Below are 16740 nucleotides of genomic sequence, written 5' to 3'. Positions count from 1 at the left end.
TACTTAAATAAATAAATTAATATAAATGACCTACATTACATAAAGTAATAATAAAAAAACACCAGTTGTTCAAATTAAGTCTATAAACAAAGCTAAGTTTATTTATTTTTTATATATATAAAACTTTTAAACTTGCACTAGGATTAAAATGATAAAAAAGTGCTTTAAACAAACCCTGAATTAAAATGCCACGAATTAAACTTGTTTTGAAGATTATATATTTGATTTAATAAAAGCGACTCAAAGAAAGAAAACAGACACAAATAGACAAACCACTGAGACTTTAGAGTGAGAAAAAGGGAAAAATAGGAACACAGTGATTGAGTGCTGTGAATTCTCATGAAGACGAAGCACAACAAAAACAAGTTGCACGATAATAATAATAATAATAATAATAATAATAATAATAACAGATTGTTTGAGAACTTAGCGAGCCCTCCTCAGGTAAGATGCTGTAGAGCTGAACATATGACAGAAAGGAGCGCCACTCACTGTAGTAAGGGAAGGAGATAGTGGAAGGTGGGAAACAGGGAATTAGAGGAGGGGTTCAGGGGTGAGGAGCTACCCTGTGGGCCTCATTATTTTCCTGCTGTTAATTTTTCTCACACATTTTCTCACCCCAGTGCTGTTGATTGGAGGGAAGAATGCCGCTGAAACAAAAAGAGCCTTTATTTCTGCATGAGCGCTGCATTTAACGCGGTGAGGGGAGCGGGAAAGATTTTTACATACAGGACATAAAAACATACTTTTTTTTTTTTCTTTTAATCTTCACCAGTGGAAAAAAAAAGAGCATGTTTGAGTGACTTGTTGTTTGTGGGAGCTGGGAGATCCTCTTGTTTAACTTCCTGTCACCAATGACCCGAGCCATGTTTAACCTTTGACCCTGGGTCCCTTCCCAGTGGAGCCCACAATGACACACACACAACACAAAAAATCACACAGGCAAGTCATCCTAAATTAAGCCCACTGTGTGTTCTGGCTAGAGAGGTAACACTAATTAGAGCCAATTGCAGTAAATTAGTTGATCCCCAAGACGGGCTCTACAGAGAAAGATGTGTTTTAGATGTCTGCATCTGAATACAAGCATTTGTTTGTAAATCCTGCATAAACAAAGACATTAAATGTAGCATCTAAAATATGTACGTGATCGTATAATCTACGTCTCAAGTCTTCGCACACACCTGTGCTTGTATTTTCTGCTGTGGGTGTGTGTGCCTGCCTTTCTTCGGGTATGTGTGCGACCAGGATCAAGAGAGTCTGCTCTCTGTGTGCAGCCCATGAGTTTATGACACAGGGGGCTCTTTCATGTGCCCGGGGCTGGGAGAGGGTATGAGTGGTCGGGCGGCGTGGAGCCAGAGTTCACACACTGCTGCCCACTGTCCAGAGCTCTGGGCAGCCAGTCAACGCCAGGGAGGCCTAGCCCTTCTGCCACTGCTCTGGGGAAGTGTTTCGGGGCCTGGGGGTGGCGGTCCAAAGTGGCCGCCCAGAGAGAGCCAGGCCCTGTGCCCAGTGTGATGTCGCTGCTGCAAAGGAGTGCAAGGGAGGGGAGGCAGTATTGCACCGTAGGTGGCAAGGTAGCGTTGACAGCTACACAGAGTGGTGCCACTCCAAAGAGGCCTGAATTGTGGAGGAAAATGCTCCAGTATATTCTTGAATGAATCACGATTGTATCATATACTTTTTAGCCGCTGCAGCTGGTTAACAATATTAACTCTCATGACTTTTGGTTTATATTTTATATTGTGTCTAAATCCTCAAATAAAATCTGTTGCACACAGGGACACGTTGGGTGTTTTATTTTATTTTATTTTTTTAACACATAAAGGAGCTAAAGTATGTTGAGAATATGGAGTGGAAAGCAACACTATACAAAGTCTCTGGTGTTTATTTGGTTTGGGCTCTGGAACGTTTCCTCAAAAAGGAAGTGAAAACATGCAAAGGCAAAGCTTCCGTTTTTTTCTGTTTTTTTTTTTTTCTTTAAAGAAGAAAATTTGAGTTTCTGTCTCTGCCCCCGGTCTTGTGATGTCCGCCTCCTCAAAACAAAATGATGTCACTTCTTCATAGGCTGAAGGTTGCATGACAGCGAATTCAACTGTGCGGTGCTTTCCACAGGACTTAATGATATCATGCCATGATAAGTTGTTATTTCAACCAAGCGGCTACGCGATTATTCTTTTATTTTAAAGATCCGAGCAGCAAAGTCCGGAGATATATTGATTTTTCTTTCTGTGAATCTTTTCTCTGATGTGCTCAGTTTCCTCTCCTTCCTCCTCTCCCCCTGTAAGTAAAGCCCAGATATCTCAAGCATCGATTCCCCTCAGGTGTTCTTCCTGTCTCCCTCTTTCCCTCCTTATCCTCTGGAGTCAGAGAGCTGGGTACAGCTTGCAGGCCCAGTCTAAGGTGGAATGAGGGCGAGGCCCAGTGATAACAGTGAGGAAAGTGGCTGCTGCTGCAACACGATAGTTTTAGTCTTCATGTCACATTCCTGTGACCTCCTCCTTGCTCTTGCTCTTGTCTCTTTATCTGCCCTCCTGTTTTTTTTATAACAAAATATTTTGGAACATGATCAAATACTTTCACATCCTGTCTACATTTTAGTTTTACTTGACATGTAAACTCTTCCTTCAGTTTGGTTCATTCTGTTACCGTAATTGCCCCCTGTTTCTGAGATGAGACTGCAGTAAAACTGCAACAGCTGAGGTGCACTAAATTTCTCACATTCAATTTCTTTTCAATTACTCCGTCAGCAACGTCCAATAAAATCACTGAGTTTTTTTTTATCTTCCTTAACTACGGCCACAAGTTACTGCGTTTGATGAAGTGCCCCCCTCAGAACGGCTGGGGAGAATCGCTGTCGATGTCAGACGATAAAGATGTTTCAAAAGCAATGAAACGGGTCTGTGTACGTGTTTGACCTGTGATCCAGGGGCCACGTTAACACCGTATGGATCCAATTGGGCTGCCAGGAAGCTGACAAAGTGTCAGTGGTCAGCCATGCCACAGGAAGTGATCGATTGTAGGCCTCAAGGGCACTGGGAGAGCTCTGTCTCTATCTATTTCCTGCCACAGACGGTAGGGTCTACTCGTATCTCCCCCATCCACTGTTTATTATGTGTCTCTCAAGTAATGCCAGCTGTTGTTAAAAACAGTTCTCACAAGGAATCTTTTGTTAGATCTGTTAGTTTGTTCATAATTGCCATGCATTAGTAATCTGAAAAGATCTCACTTTTAGGAGACTAAAAGTAAAGCTACAGTTCTAGTTGCTGATTTGGTTCAAGAAACAAACAAACAAAAACCTACAGCTAACCCTTGTTTGTGTCACTTTTGACCATCTCATTTCTGTCTTCGTGTTTGTTTAGATTTCTCTCCACCCTGCGTTTCTGGTGCTACCACCCTCTTTTTGGTAATCTTCCACTGGCACAAAGCTATGGGTGGTGTAGTGTGAGGGCCCCGGGTGTGTGAAGGGTGCTTCAGATGCGTGTGGGCTGCGTCCATCTGACAACGCAGTAATGCTAAAATAATTTTGAAAAAGTACAAATGTCCTCAGACCACTTTTTTGGGTGTGAAATATGCCCTTGTTGGGCTCACGGTGGTCTGTTAGTCTGCGCACAAACAAACCCACTGTTCCAACCCTTTCAGTAAAACCAATATCTGTGCTTTCCCTTCATGCTCCTTTCTGTTCCCTAGTTCACATATTGCCCAGACTCCCTGAAGACCTTCATTGTTGAGGGCTATGCTGGGGTGTAGGGTGTTTCTCCTTCCTCCCTCCTCCAGCCTTCCCCCCACCCCCCCATTCTCATACTCATCCATCCTCCTACCCCCCCAGGGACTTACCTGTCTGTTGCGTTCATCCATAATCCGCGTGATCTGAATCTTTTTCCTCCCCATCGTCCCCGTCTCTTTCTTTCTCTCCTCTTTCTAAAAGAACTCAAACCTTTCTTCTCTCGCCTCTTTCTTCTTCTCTCTCTTCTTTCTCTTCACGCTTCTGCTCTTCCTTTATCTGTCTCTCGCTCTCTCTTCTTTTTTTTTTCCTGCTCTCTATTTGTTTCAATCAGCTCAAAGATTCCAGCATCTGTACCTGCAAGACAGAAGGGAGGGGTTGGAGAGAATAAGCGTTAAATGAAATGAAATATGGCAAAATAGTGACTAAAAAAAAAAAAAAACTATAAAAGTGGCATCATGGCAGCCACAAGGGAGGGTGAAGAAAGACAAAGAATCTGTCAACAACGTTGTGGGAACTGCTGTGTTTTTCACTGTCGATATCATGCAAATCAGTTTTTGCATTTTTCTTTCCCAGGCACCTTCTATGAGAGAAGACAGCACTGTCAGGATCTTGCCTCGTTCTTTGACAGTGTTTTGGATGTGCCGCTACCTTAAACGCTCTAATCACCAACACTGTAACATTACCTTCCGCACTGAGAAATACATTTTGTTTCTTCCCTTGAAACAGCACTGTATTGACAGTGGAACTGCCAACCACCAACTTTTTCCCCCACTCTATCGGCAGCCCATAACCAAAAAGGCAGATGTGAGCTGTGGAATCAAATGAAGATGTGAAACTGAACTCATGTTCTGGCAATATAAAGTTAAAAGAAAAATAAGACATAAAAAAAGTTTTAAGAGTAAGCTTAAAAAAAAAAAACTAAATCCAGCTGGTTAGATTGCACCACCTGAATAATAGTGAATGATTGTGCTTGTGTTAGTGCACAGCTGAGGGTGTATGAACCTGTGTTTTGCAGGTGGAGACCAACAGCTGATATTGCTGGACTGCATGTGCGAGTAAGAGAGCTCGACTCGAGAAAGTTTGAGTGACCGTCCATGTGCATGCATGCATGTGTACATATGTGTGTGCGCGCACTCTTGTGCGAGCTTGGCTAAGCCGGAGCTCTAGAGCATCTCTCTAGAGTGCTAAAGTAGGCCAACCCAATCTATCTCAGGGAGGAGCAGAAGAACTGTTGTTGTGTTTTCTTTTGACAGTAGAGGTGATAACGTCCCTCGTTATGCAAATGAGCATCCCATTATTTAAGCTCAGTGCAATGCAGGGGAGCTGTCAGCGCCGTCACATAAAAAAAAAATAAAAAAAATTCTCCATCTACCCTGCTCCTTTTTTTTCTCTGCTTTCCCCTTCTTCTCTCTTCTCTCCTTTCTGAACCACATTTCCGGCACCTGGCAGCACAAGCTTCAGACATTGATGTGGAAGATGACACCACTTCACCAAAAGACATGTCAGTCTCAGTCTCTCTCTCTATCACTCTCTGTCTCTCTTTTCTCAGACACCCATGCTCTTTTCCTCACTCTCTCATATTTTCTCCTTTGCATACTCCCATACATATACTTGCACATTGTAATGCATATTCTTTCCTTTTCTCATCCTCTTCTAACCTGAATGCATGTATTTAATAAGTAGGAGGAAGCAAAGGAAAGATCTAAATCTTTTAGTTGTGGTGCTTTGCTACACACTTGACCTTTTTGTGCTATAGAGTAGGACATTGATAATGAAAGCTTGTAATAGAGACATCCAGGGATACTGTGGCTCTTAGTGACAGACCGAGGCCTGTGGCAACAGCACATGACAGTAGATTTTTCCATGTGCAGCAGAAAATACTTTTTGGCCTTTTGAGCTCAATCCCAATTTGCAGTGCAGTGATGTTTCGTTTATTTAGAACTTAAACAACACATTTATGAGGCCCTTCAGAGTTAACATGTAAAACATTTAATTATTTTATATTTTTCCCCCCCAAAACTTCCATGACATGAAAACAGAAACAATACGAGACAATACAGTCAGTCAAAAAATTTTCTGAGATGATGATTTGGAATACACCCACCTATGCAAAAAGCCGAAACGCAAGCATAAACGCTTTGTTTAGCAGTTAGAACAACAATCAGATTGCTCCATCACAATAACAAGATCTAAAATAACACTGTGGCAGCTCTGAAGAGGCTATCCAAAACATTTTAGCATTGCTCTGCGCAAACACACCCATCCATAGACAGAAAAACAAAGAGCTGCCCTCTGGTACAAAACAAAAAAGGATGTTGTCAGACAAACTAGGATTACAAGCCGGCACTAAGGCGCTTGGCACAAGACAGCCAGACGAGGATATCAATCAAGCCGGCGTACCTCAATCACAAGCTGACAGCATCATCCCCCTCCCAGTCTTTGTACTCAACATTACCCAGCCCGGGCATTGCTCCAAACGAGGAGGCATTACCTCCATGATCCCTGCCTGCTGGCCTCCACCTCCTTCTTGTTCCTCCTGCAGCTCACTAAGCAGCGCTGAACCTCTCAATGTCAACACCCGCTGGGGCAACACCTTAGGCCTTACGTAACGTTAACACTGAGATTAAGCCTGTGTCCTGAACATTTAATCCCCGATTCTGGCTCACAGCACCAGCCAGCGCTCCCCGAGGTGAGGTTCTGCTGCCACTTAGCCTCGTATTGATGCCTCCACCAGCTCAGCCAGCTCCCCTCATGCCTTTTCATCTGTGCTTCGTCTACCTCCTCCTACACAACAGGGCAAGTTGCCTTCCTTCCACCCACTGCCNCTTCCCTCTCTTGCCACCAACTCCCCCCACCACTTTTCCTCACACCTGCCCCCGTCCCATATGAGAGCCAGACAGCTTCTGGTTAAGAAGTGAATGCCCACCTCCTCACCGGGCTCCTTTCCCTCTCCTACCCGTGTGGTGGATAGAGCATCATTTAACTTAACAGATTACCACTGACTCACTAAATCCAATTTAGCCTCATGACGCCAAGGCAGAAAACTGGAGGGAATTGCAGGAAACAAGCAGTGCTTATTGAACTCGCTCAAGTGTTGCAGCACTTTAGTACCCACCTGCATTTTTTTTCTTTTGCAGGGCCCCTACACTGATATGTGACCCAATTGGGGGCAAATAAGGTGAAGAAATAATAAAAGAAATGTGAAGACACAGTAATGATAAAAAAAAGAAAAAAAAAGCTACAACTCTTAGTAGAGAACAGACTTTTTATCTATTCTGTGGACTCTGACTAATGGTATTCCTATATTAACACTGGCCTGGTAACTGGAAGGAGGCCGGCATGCTGAGGTCAGAGAGCACACTAGCATCAAGCAGACAGAAGGACAACAGTTGCTCCTCTGCTTGTTTTACATCTCCGAGCTTCGAGTTGGAGAGGTGACAATGAAAGGCAAGAAGAGTGGTGAGAGGAAAACAGAGAAATTGAGTGAGGAAAAGGGAAATGGAGTGAAGCATAAAGAGGGATCTTTTTGAACAGGCACCGTGCCTCTCCAGGGGGAGGGGGGGAGAGAGAGAGCTGTACCCACGACCCTCCCATCTGTTAAGCAGACGGATGGAGAGAGAGGGGGAGAGATGAAGACTGGAGGGGGGGGATAGGGAGGGAGTAGAGATTCAGCACATAGATCTAATGAGCATTTTTTCTCTCCGTGTCTCAGAAGTGAAGCTGAGAGGACAATGAGAACATATACACTCAGAGCACCACAAGGCTTGATTCTAGGTCGCCTCTCTCCCAAGTGTTTAGTCACTAAAAACTAATAGACACCACATGGCGCTTTTTCACATTGTAATTGATGTCTGTAGGGTGCTTCAAACTAATGTGTCTTTAATATAAAGGACATAAACTGAAGACGTCTCCTTTAAATGAAGTGGACAATAGAAAAAGAGGAACTTCAACTCTGAGTCATGAAGAAGACTTATTCATCATGTTTGAAAGACTGCTGCTGAGTTGTGTTTGTGAATGAGGAAAATGGACATAACAAGAAATGTACAAAAGCTCTAGTTCTAAGAAAAAAAGTTGTGAAAAGTTATTTGCTGAGATAATGTCTGCATTTAGAGAAATGTGAAGGACATTTTTCAAAATGAAAGAAGCACTCCTCTAAATGTGTACTGCAAGCCGAATTCTTGCTGATCCTGCTCTTCCTACACCCTAATTCTAGATGTTAGAGCAAATTGGGGAAGGTCATTTATCATGACAGAAATGGCCATGTTTTTCCAAGAAACTCCACCTCAACGATACAAGGTACAGCTGTAACACATTGGTCATTGGGTATGTTTGTTTATATAAAATGGTTCATATAATTTCAAAAATGAATGTCTGTGCTTTACGGTGCTGTAATCGAATGACTGTTATGCTGTGTAAGGTACTTTTCTGGCATAGTTTGTTTCTTTGTGTGCCCCATATCCAGGGGAATCACCACTAAGTCAGTGATTTTTCTTTCTTTTGTTTTTTGGGGCATTGGAATATTTCCGTACAGACGAAAAGGCACACTTATTTGACAGTCATTATTCTTGGTAGACAATGAGCCACTAAATAGAATGATGAGAGTGAAACGTTTAGGTGGATCTTTGGCCTTTGCAGTCATTAGATCTAAAATCCAAAATGAACACCTAGGGAACTTTTATCAAAAGGCCATCATCATGAAAACATATGTGGCCAAGATAATTTGAGAAAACATTTTACACTGCCATCAATTAACTTTTAATAAGGTATATAGTACTTCAAAAAAGTCCTCTCTTTTAGGACAAACTTCCATTTCCTTCAGGAGGAGGACAAAGTAATGTAGTTATCGAAATACATGTGTTTACTTTAGTTTTTTCACCTTTTTCAAGCTGTCTGTTTTGAGTGTCTGCTGTAGTCATGAGCATCCTTGCTGTGCATGAACGCATTTATGAATGTTTATTCTTTTGATTTGGAATTATTGGTACGCAGCAGCTTTATCTTCAGTAAGGGTGGAGGGAGATATACTATACCAGCACAAATGAGGGGAAGGGAAGGATTGAGCAAAGGAGCAAGTCAATGGTCGATCAGGATGGAACAGAGAAATATGTACCAGGTCTCATTGTGCGACTAATGTCATTACAGGCAGTGACTCCTCTATGTGGCATGCCGCACTCTCCATCTGTCAGAGGGAGATAGGCAGGGTGACGAATGGCTATCACTGTTACTTTTCTCATCCCCCACCACCCCCGTCCCATTCCAGTGTCTGAATCTTTTTTGAGCGCTGGGGGAGAAGAGTGACCTGAACCTGGGCGGTAGCCCACTCGTAGGTGGGCATCTATGAATCTGAGTCTCAGCAGATATTAGGGCTAATTTAACATGTTAGCAGCTAAAGAGATTAGCAACATGTACATCTGGGGATTATAGCGTTAGTGGTGGATCATCTTATAATATGTTCATTCCTTCTTTTTTTCCCAGTGTGTTTTCAGCTCAGCTTGAATTTTAGAGGCTGCAGTGTGTGTGTGTCTGTATGTGTGTGTTGGAAGATATGTCTTCACCTGTCTTTCTCTATTAAATCACGGTTTAGTTGGATCATTAGTGAGACAGAGAAGGTTTCACATATATTCTATTTTCAATCTCTGTGTGCCCTAGAACTGAGACACCTGTCTATTGATAAGGAGAAAAGTGAGCCAATAGCCTGTGGTTGGCACACGTTTTATACATTCTGTCAAGCACTCATAACTGTGATTGACATTATGGAACTAAATTCGCCGTTATAAGCAGCAGCTCGCGCGCAAGTGCCACTAGATTAGCTCTGAATTCCCAATCAAACCCTGTTTAAAACATTTATTTTAACTTCAATTTTGAATTTAATTCATTTTCATGCTGATGTGATTTTTGTAAGCAGTGTTTCTTCTCTTATCCTTCAATCCAGCAGCTCCTTCCCATGGTCTTAGAGGACTAAACGACAGGAAACACACATACACACACAGCTCAGTGGAAGGATGTGACAACAGCAGACAGAGACAATTGAAGGTGCTAAAGGTGTTTCCTTCCTTAAATTAGTCTTCACGAAATTGGCAATCAAAATCAAACTGTCAATCTCTCCTTTTATCTCCATCAGTGGATGACACGGACAAATAAACAAAAGCAATGAGCTTCAAGAATACAAATTTTTCAGGTTGCACTTCTTGTTCTTTAAATATCTCTCTTGTCTTTTCTTTAGTGGCTATTAGACTGTACTGAAAATTTTTAAATAATAGTAAAATAACAGTGTTGAAGTCTTTGGTACAAAAGTTATATGTTTTTGATTTTAACTACGATATGGGATAAATCTGTCTTTGTGGAACAGGCAGTAAAAAAAAGCATTTCACGTTTAACGTCAAAGTAATTGAAGTCATCAGCTGTAAAAGTTGCAGATTGCAACAAAAACTAATCTGAATTACACCACTTATAGGTAGATAGCGATAAAAAACAAACAAACAAAAATCATATTTGTTCAAATTGGAATTAAGAATTCATATTCAATGTTTTATTGCGTTTTGTCTAATGTTGTGCATGTCTAATTTTTATGTTAACTGTAACATTTATTTATTTGTGTACATTTATTATTGCTTCATATGCATATGAAGCACTTCGTCAATGATTTCCGTTACACAGCTCACGGTTATATTTAAAACATTTGACATTTCATATGTGATTGTGTTGCATGTGTTACATTTTACTGTACAATTTAAAAAAGAAATACATGAGTTTTATTTCAATTAAAAAAATATTTTGATTGGCTAAACTTGTATAATTTTTTTAAGGCTTGTGCTTATAGTTTTAGATACTGAATTTAGCACAAAGAGTTTTGCCCACACCTTTGTAGCATGTAAACATGGAGGGGTGGGGGGGTTAAAAGAGTCCAGAGGTCTGCTCTTCGTTTGGGCAGCTGTATGTTTCACTCAGCACCAGGAAACACAGGCCTTGGGCCGTCACAGAGGCAACACAGATAGGTAGCCATCCGTCAGAGCCAGAATGCAGACAGGTGAAAGCCATCTTTCCATAACCTGGTGCTGACTTCCCCAAGGACAAAATGACTTGACATAATGCGTCAAGCCCCCCTTCTTTGAAAGGAGGCCAAGAGCTGTAAAGCTGCAGCTGCTGGGCCAAAGGCAGACGAGTAAGAGGCCACACATGAAAGCAAGGAGAGGCTAAACAAACAGGGACATGGAGAAAGAGTAGCTGCAGTGGTTCAAAAGGAATTCTCTCTCAGTTGTCGGCAGCGTTTTGTTGTGACAGTGGCCTATAACCATGAGTGATAAACAAATAAACTCAGATGACCACAACTACATAAATACCCTTGTGCCAATGTGGAAAAAAAGTAGCACTAAAAAAAAAGGAGAAGAGGAGAAAAAGAAGAAGCAAATGCGAGCCACAATCTGAAGAGGCCCGGAAAGACTGGAATGAATCACCGTTCAGAGCATTCAGTCTTTCCATGGCAAGAACTTCCAGAGAGGCAAAGGATTCACGTATAAAGCAGAGATAATAATTATGATAGAAAGAGAAAAAAATATCAAAACTTTAACAGAGGTGACAAAAGTCAAGGTGGAAACAGTGTGACAGAAGGGACTGAAATGAGAAGTTTTAAAATGGCTTTGAATATGGAAGTGGTGCTGATTGTGGTGATACACACATCTGATCTTTAAACACAAATAACTTCACCAAGTTTCACTTTATAACCCTACTAGTTTCTTTCACTTCTTCCTCTTTGCTGCTCCCTCACTTTATCTCACTTTACAGTCAGTGTAAACCACTGTCTCAACTCACACATTGCCCTGTCTGCCATAAGGATCCAGGTGTAAGCCAGCAGCTGACACTAAAGAAACAGGAACATTAACAAAAAAAAAAAATCAGACATAATTAGTCTCCTTCTCAGAGATGAGGATTAGATAAGTAGTTTTCTGCTAGTCCTTGATCAATAAACAAGCAAATAGACAACAAGCCAATACACTAGATTATTATTAATACTCCAAAAACCCTTCAGCAATTGTACCCAGCCTCCGCAGAACAACTGGGAGTCATGTCACTAAGAACACAAAGCAATGACATATTCACCCAATTATGTACTCTGCCGAGTATGACAGTGTCTCAGGATGTTAGCAATGCTCTCCAGCGAGGGAGAAGGGCAGAACACGTGTGCATGTACATATGTGTCAGAGGTTTGAAAATGAAGCCAAGGCCTCATGTATGGTCTCTGCTTATAGGCACTGACCAAGTCTTTGAGGAATTCAATTTACATACAAATTATTAGAAACACCATTCAAAACACACAATTCCAGTCCATAATGATAATAATTTAGTCTGGCTATTTATTTTTCCCTAAAATAATCAATGAAACTACTCTTTTATATCTGAATCCGTTTATGGTTAGGTTTGAAGGGATGAAGAGTGTGTTTGTTTGGGTGTTTTATTGTCTTCTGCTTAAAAAAAGAAAAAGAAAAAACAAGCTATACTATAAATTGCTGAAACCCTTTTTTAATGTTCTGTGTTAGCTACTATCTCCAGAGACCTGAGTCTAAACTCAGGTCGGATGATGAAAAACAAAAAAAGTGCTTTTCATTTTTTTGCCATACATGGCTCCAAACAACACCGGACAAGCAGTGTCATCGAGGGGGATGTTATTTAAGCAGTAGAATTACGGAAAATCTCGAAACGACTGCCTCTGAAAGCGAATGACTCCTTTGGATTTGGACTTTGTTACATTGATGGCCTTTTTGCACAGCAGCTTTACTGGAAAACAGTTCAGCACAATATGATGCAATTTTTATACAACAGAAGATTGCTTAATTCTGAAAAGCACAACTCTTCACCTCACACTTTATCACGAACAGACATCACGTTAGAGATTATGCTCTGATGATTTTATCACCCCCTCCACCTCCACTTCCACCACCACCACCACCACAATTCTGTACTCCTTCTCTTTGCCACAGCATTCTAATCACCCTAATTAAAAGCTTTGTTCATTTAGAAATCTCTGATGACAATTTGTTTCACTCTACCCTACAGCAGTAGTAGCGGTGAAGAGAGGAGAATTAAATTTGATCTTGTGACAGCAATTATTAAATGCTCCCTCCTGGCTTCAATTAGGGCCCGCAGGCTAATGCTAACATGGCTAACCCTCATGCGTAAGGTGCCTGGTGCACTTCTTCTCCTGCAGCTTGAATTTGTAACTCCTGAATGTACAGTACAAGTGAGGGCACTCTGGTCTGAGGGAGTCCTTTGGTTTTATGGTTATGGAAATGCATTCTTGCTTAGGTTTTTTTTTTTTTAAATCTGTTTGCTGATGAGAAAAGATGGATTTCCCTTTTTTGGTTTTATTTGTTGTAAGTAAGTCAGCATGTGCAGACTGGCAGATTTATGAGGAAGTTGTGGAATATACTATTTTTCCCTGACCCGCTTCATCAGCAGGTTTGGCTTACATATAAACGCTAAAATTATATCTATTTTTAAAATTTTGACCGACTTAAGCGGATGGAGCACTGGTCCCTCTTCTTTCTGCCGGGACACTCCAACAGCATTATACTACATGCCGTCCGCTGCCTCTGTTGAGTTAAAACGAGTGCCGCGACTCTGCTTTGAGCCTATGCACAGTGTGTGGGTAATTTGCAGAGAAGTAGAAGGTTGCACACTTCAACAAGGATGTCCTTCATAGATTCGACCTTCTGATTTTCCTTTTTTTTTTTTCTCTCCTCTGGTCCCTGTGCTCCACTAGGAAACCAAGTAACCTAGATCACAGGGAGAGAGGGGAATTGTGACAGAGAAATAGAGATGAAGAGAATAGGAGGCAGAGGAAGAGTCTAAGCAAAAAAAAAAAAACACAGTGGGGCAGATTAAAAGAAAAAAGGTTGTTTTATCACAATATGATTGTACTGATTATTGGTGAGCATTCTTTCACTGTTAGATAGAAATTGTTCCACTGTTAAAGTTTGTTTATGAATGTGTGGGCTATTAGTTCCAGGTACAATCTCTTCTTTACAGAAAAAATAATTTATGTAAAATTGAAACATATGTTGTCTGCATTTATTTAAATATCTCAATTCAAAACCACAATTAAATACTTTTACTGATATATTGTAAAAAGTGATATAACACATAAGAAGGCTAAAATAAAAAAATGGAATATTTTTCAACATGTAGCTTGAGCTTTTCTGCTCTCACAGTGTGTTACAGTTCCCAGAGGAGAGGTGGTGGCAGATTTCATGAGGCGAAAGGTTGTATGCAGTGTGGAGGGCGTGTGGCAGCATACGTTACCTACAGATCAGCCTCTGTTTAGGGGAGTGGCCCCCACTAAGACTCAAGCCCGGCCAGACCCAGTCCAAGCCTCTCATTACTCATCGGCTGGGTGCCGCGCTCGTTTTTGGAGTGGTTAAAAGCAGGGGGGGGGAGGGACTGGTGAGGGTCTGGCAGTTCCACTGTACTCCACTCCCAGCACCATCACAAGCCGACCTCATCAAAGTGAGCGCTCGTAATTTGTCACAGAAAGCAGCCAATTAACATATGTTTAGGGGAGGAGGGAGGACAAGAAGAAGGGAGGAGAGGAGGAGAGGGTGAGTGAAAAAAGATAGCATGTGATTAAAGAGTCTGCACAGCTGCACAACATCAAGATGGCAAAGTGAGGTTTAAAAGAGACCTCAGACCCAGTAATCTGATAAAGCGTACTGTTACTTAACCCTCATATACAAGAGAGAGTCAAGGAAGGAGAAAGGGGAAGAATGAAATAATAGAGGCAAACAAATATTAAATTACTGCTGCAAATCTACAAGGTTTGGCAGCGTGCCTTCACTCTCAAGATGTGGCCTCAGTGAAAGTTGCTGTATCACCCTTCACACTGAAGTACTGCTGCTGTTTGTCCACCATCTACTTTTTGCTAAACACTCATTGTACTTTACGTAGTTTATACATAAACAAAGAGGAATCACAGATTTTTATTTTTTTTTCTGAGCTATATTTTCATCTCAGAATGTAAACTTCTGGTGCACCACCACATTTTAACTGCTTTTCTCACAAAACAAAACATGTTTTGTTTTTTTTTTCCTCTCTCCAGTTATCATTTATTTTTCTGTCACAAAGTCTGCGACAAGTTCCTTACATTCTGACTTGTTTGTTTGCTTTCAAAATCTTGTTCCTCATCGTTGGTTTTTAACATACCATGTGCGGTTATTTATGCATGTGTGCGTGCCTGTGTGTGCGCGCGCGACTGTACGTCTGCGCGAGTGTGTGCGCGTTTATATGTCTGTTGTTGTTGATGTTGTTATTGTAGGAACATCTTGTGAAGTGAGTTGTGTGATATTTTGCCTTGTTGTTGGATATGGTGGCAGGCTGAATGCATTAGCATCGCAACGCCGATGCCATTCTGTGTTCTGTCGTCTCTCAGCCACCTCTGCCTTGTCTCTCTACAGCGACTGATCACACGGGTTGACGAGCAGGTTCGGGTTTTAGTATGCCTCGCCATCCTTCACCATGTAGGCTCCGGCTTTTTTGGTGAGGGAGATGTGACATGCAGGGAGGAATCTTTAAAACAAATTCGAAAGATTTCAGAATCTCTCTCTGAGAGCAGAGTCAGGGGGAAATCCCCTGAAAAATGTTCATGATTATCATTTTTATTATTATTATTATTATTATTATTAGAGTTGCTCTGGCAACAATCAGAAAAAAAAGCAAAACCACCCCAATGGGCAGAAAAGCAAACACTGTGCTGTGTATAAATCACAACTATTTTTTCCATCCTCTTCCTCTGTCTTGCACTCTTTATCCTTGCTATCAAGCATTACTCGTTATTTATTTATTTTTTTTTAAACTAAAATGGAGTGGTGAAGGAGAGGGCAGTAGAGGAAGTGCACTGAAGGGGCAGCGGCGAGTTGTGTTCAATGTACGGTTGAATTTTTTTTTCTTTTTTGTCTTCTGTTTTGCAAACTGGTGGTTCAATGAAGGACCTGGCTGCCTGGACTCCCCCCACCCACCCATCCACCCCTCCATCCCTCCACTCAAATCCCTCCGCTGCGAGCGCAGCTGCACCGTTCACATAACCTCGCCTGCCCCCCTCCCACCCAAAGCCCCCCCCACCAATGATAGCAAAGCACGTCCCATCCACGGAGCAGCGGCTTTTTTCCCCCTCTTCATGTGCGTAGACACAAACTTGGATGCACACGAACAACAACAAGCGCGCTGGACACAAGTAGTGGGCACGGCGTATCCCTTCTCCTTCTTTTCGGTTCATCCCTCCTTCATTTTTTCTCATATCATTCAGTTCTTTCCCCTTCTCTTCACCCTGAGAAAAATTCCCCGGCCTTCTGACCCGTGGTAGGCCTGAGAACAGACACAAGCACAAACACACACACGCGGACATGCATACACACACAGATACACACACTCAACTACAAACTGCACATTTTTCTTCTCACGAAGTGACCTGCATTACGGCTGTGTGTGGGAATGTGCACAGAACTGCACATGTTAATGTTCACACCATGTATGGTTCATGGACATTTCTGGTTTTGTTTTATATGTACTCTATGCACATACAGTATATTTGAGTGTGTGTGTAAGCAGTGAAGGAGGGAGGTGAGCAGTTCTGGGCTTCTGCTGTGCCTACTGTGCATTATCCCAAATAAACAACTCATTACACGTGTACTTAACCAAGGGGAACTGGCGAGCAGTGGAAGCTAATCCCTGCTATCGTTCCCAGCGTTTCTCTTCCGATTAGGCTAGAGGGAAGAGCAGCCCCAGAAGGTAGGCCGCTCAGTGCAAAGGAAGAAGACAGAGGGAAGCAAGAGGGAGGTAGAAAAAAAAATAAACATTTATGTTTCCACAAGTGTCTTATGTAGCAGTCTTTGACACTTTGTCTTTCTTTCTCCCTCTTCTTCTATCTTCTCTTAACGCTCTTCTTCTTGGGCATTTTGCGCTGCTCTTCTGTGTTTTCGACCCCTCTCTCGGAACTGGGTCATCGACAGATCGTGCTGCTTGCATTTTGAAGA

At 41.9% G+C, this 16740-nt stretch overlaps 1 protein-coding gene across 10 annotated transcripts in view; it reads right to left on the bottom strand.

Annotated features, from left to right (window-relative positions):
* Positions 1–16740, bottom strand: part of mef2cb (myocyte enhancer factor 2cb) — a 68813-nt gene that overhangs the window by 31954 nt on the left and 20119 nt on the right. For all 10 annotated transcript variants that reach the window (XM_017427941.3, XM_037977841.1, XM_017427939.3 and 7 more), the window contains one exon: positions 3835–4078. In XM_017427941.3, the coding sequence (XP_017283430.1) occupies positions 3835–3888 (54 nt within the window). In that variant the 5' untranslated portion in view covers positions 3889–4078. The remainder of the gene's footprint in view (positions 1–3834; positions 4079–16740) is intronic.

Source organism: Kryptolebias marmoratus, linkage group LG1, assembly GCF_001649575.2.
Source record: "Kryptolebias marmoratus isolate JLee-2015 linkage group LG1, ASM164957v2, whole genome shotgun sequence".
NCBI classification, from domain to species: domain Eukaryota; kingdom Metazoa; phylum Chordata; class Actinopteri; order Cyprinodontiformes; family Rivulidae; genus Kryptolebias; species Kryptolebias marmoratus.
Note: the sequence above shows the minus strand (reverse complement) of the source record. Positions and strands in the feature narration are given on the sequence as shown.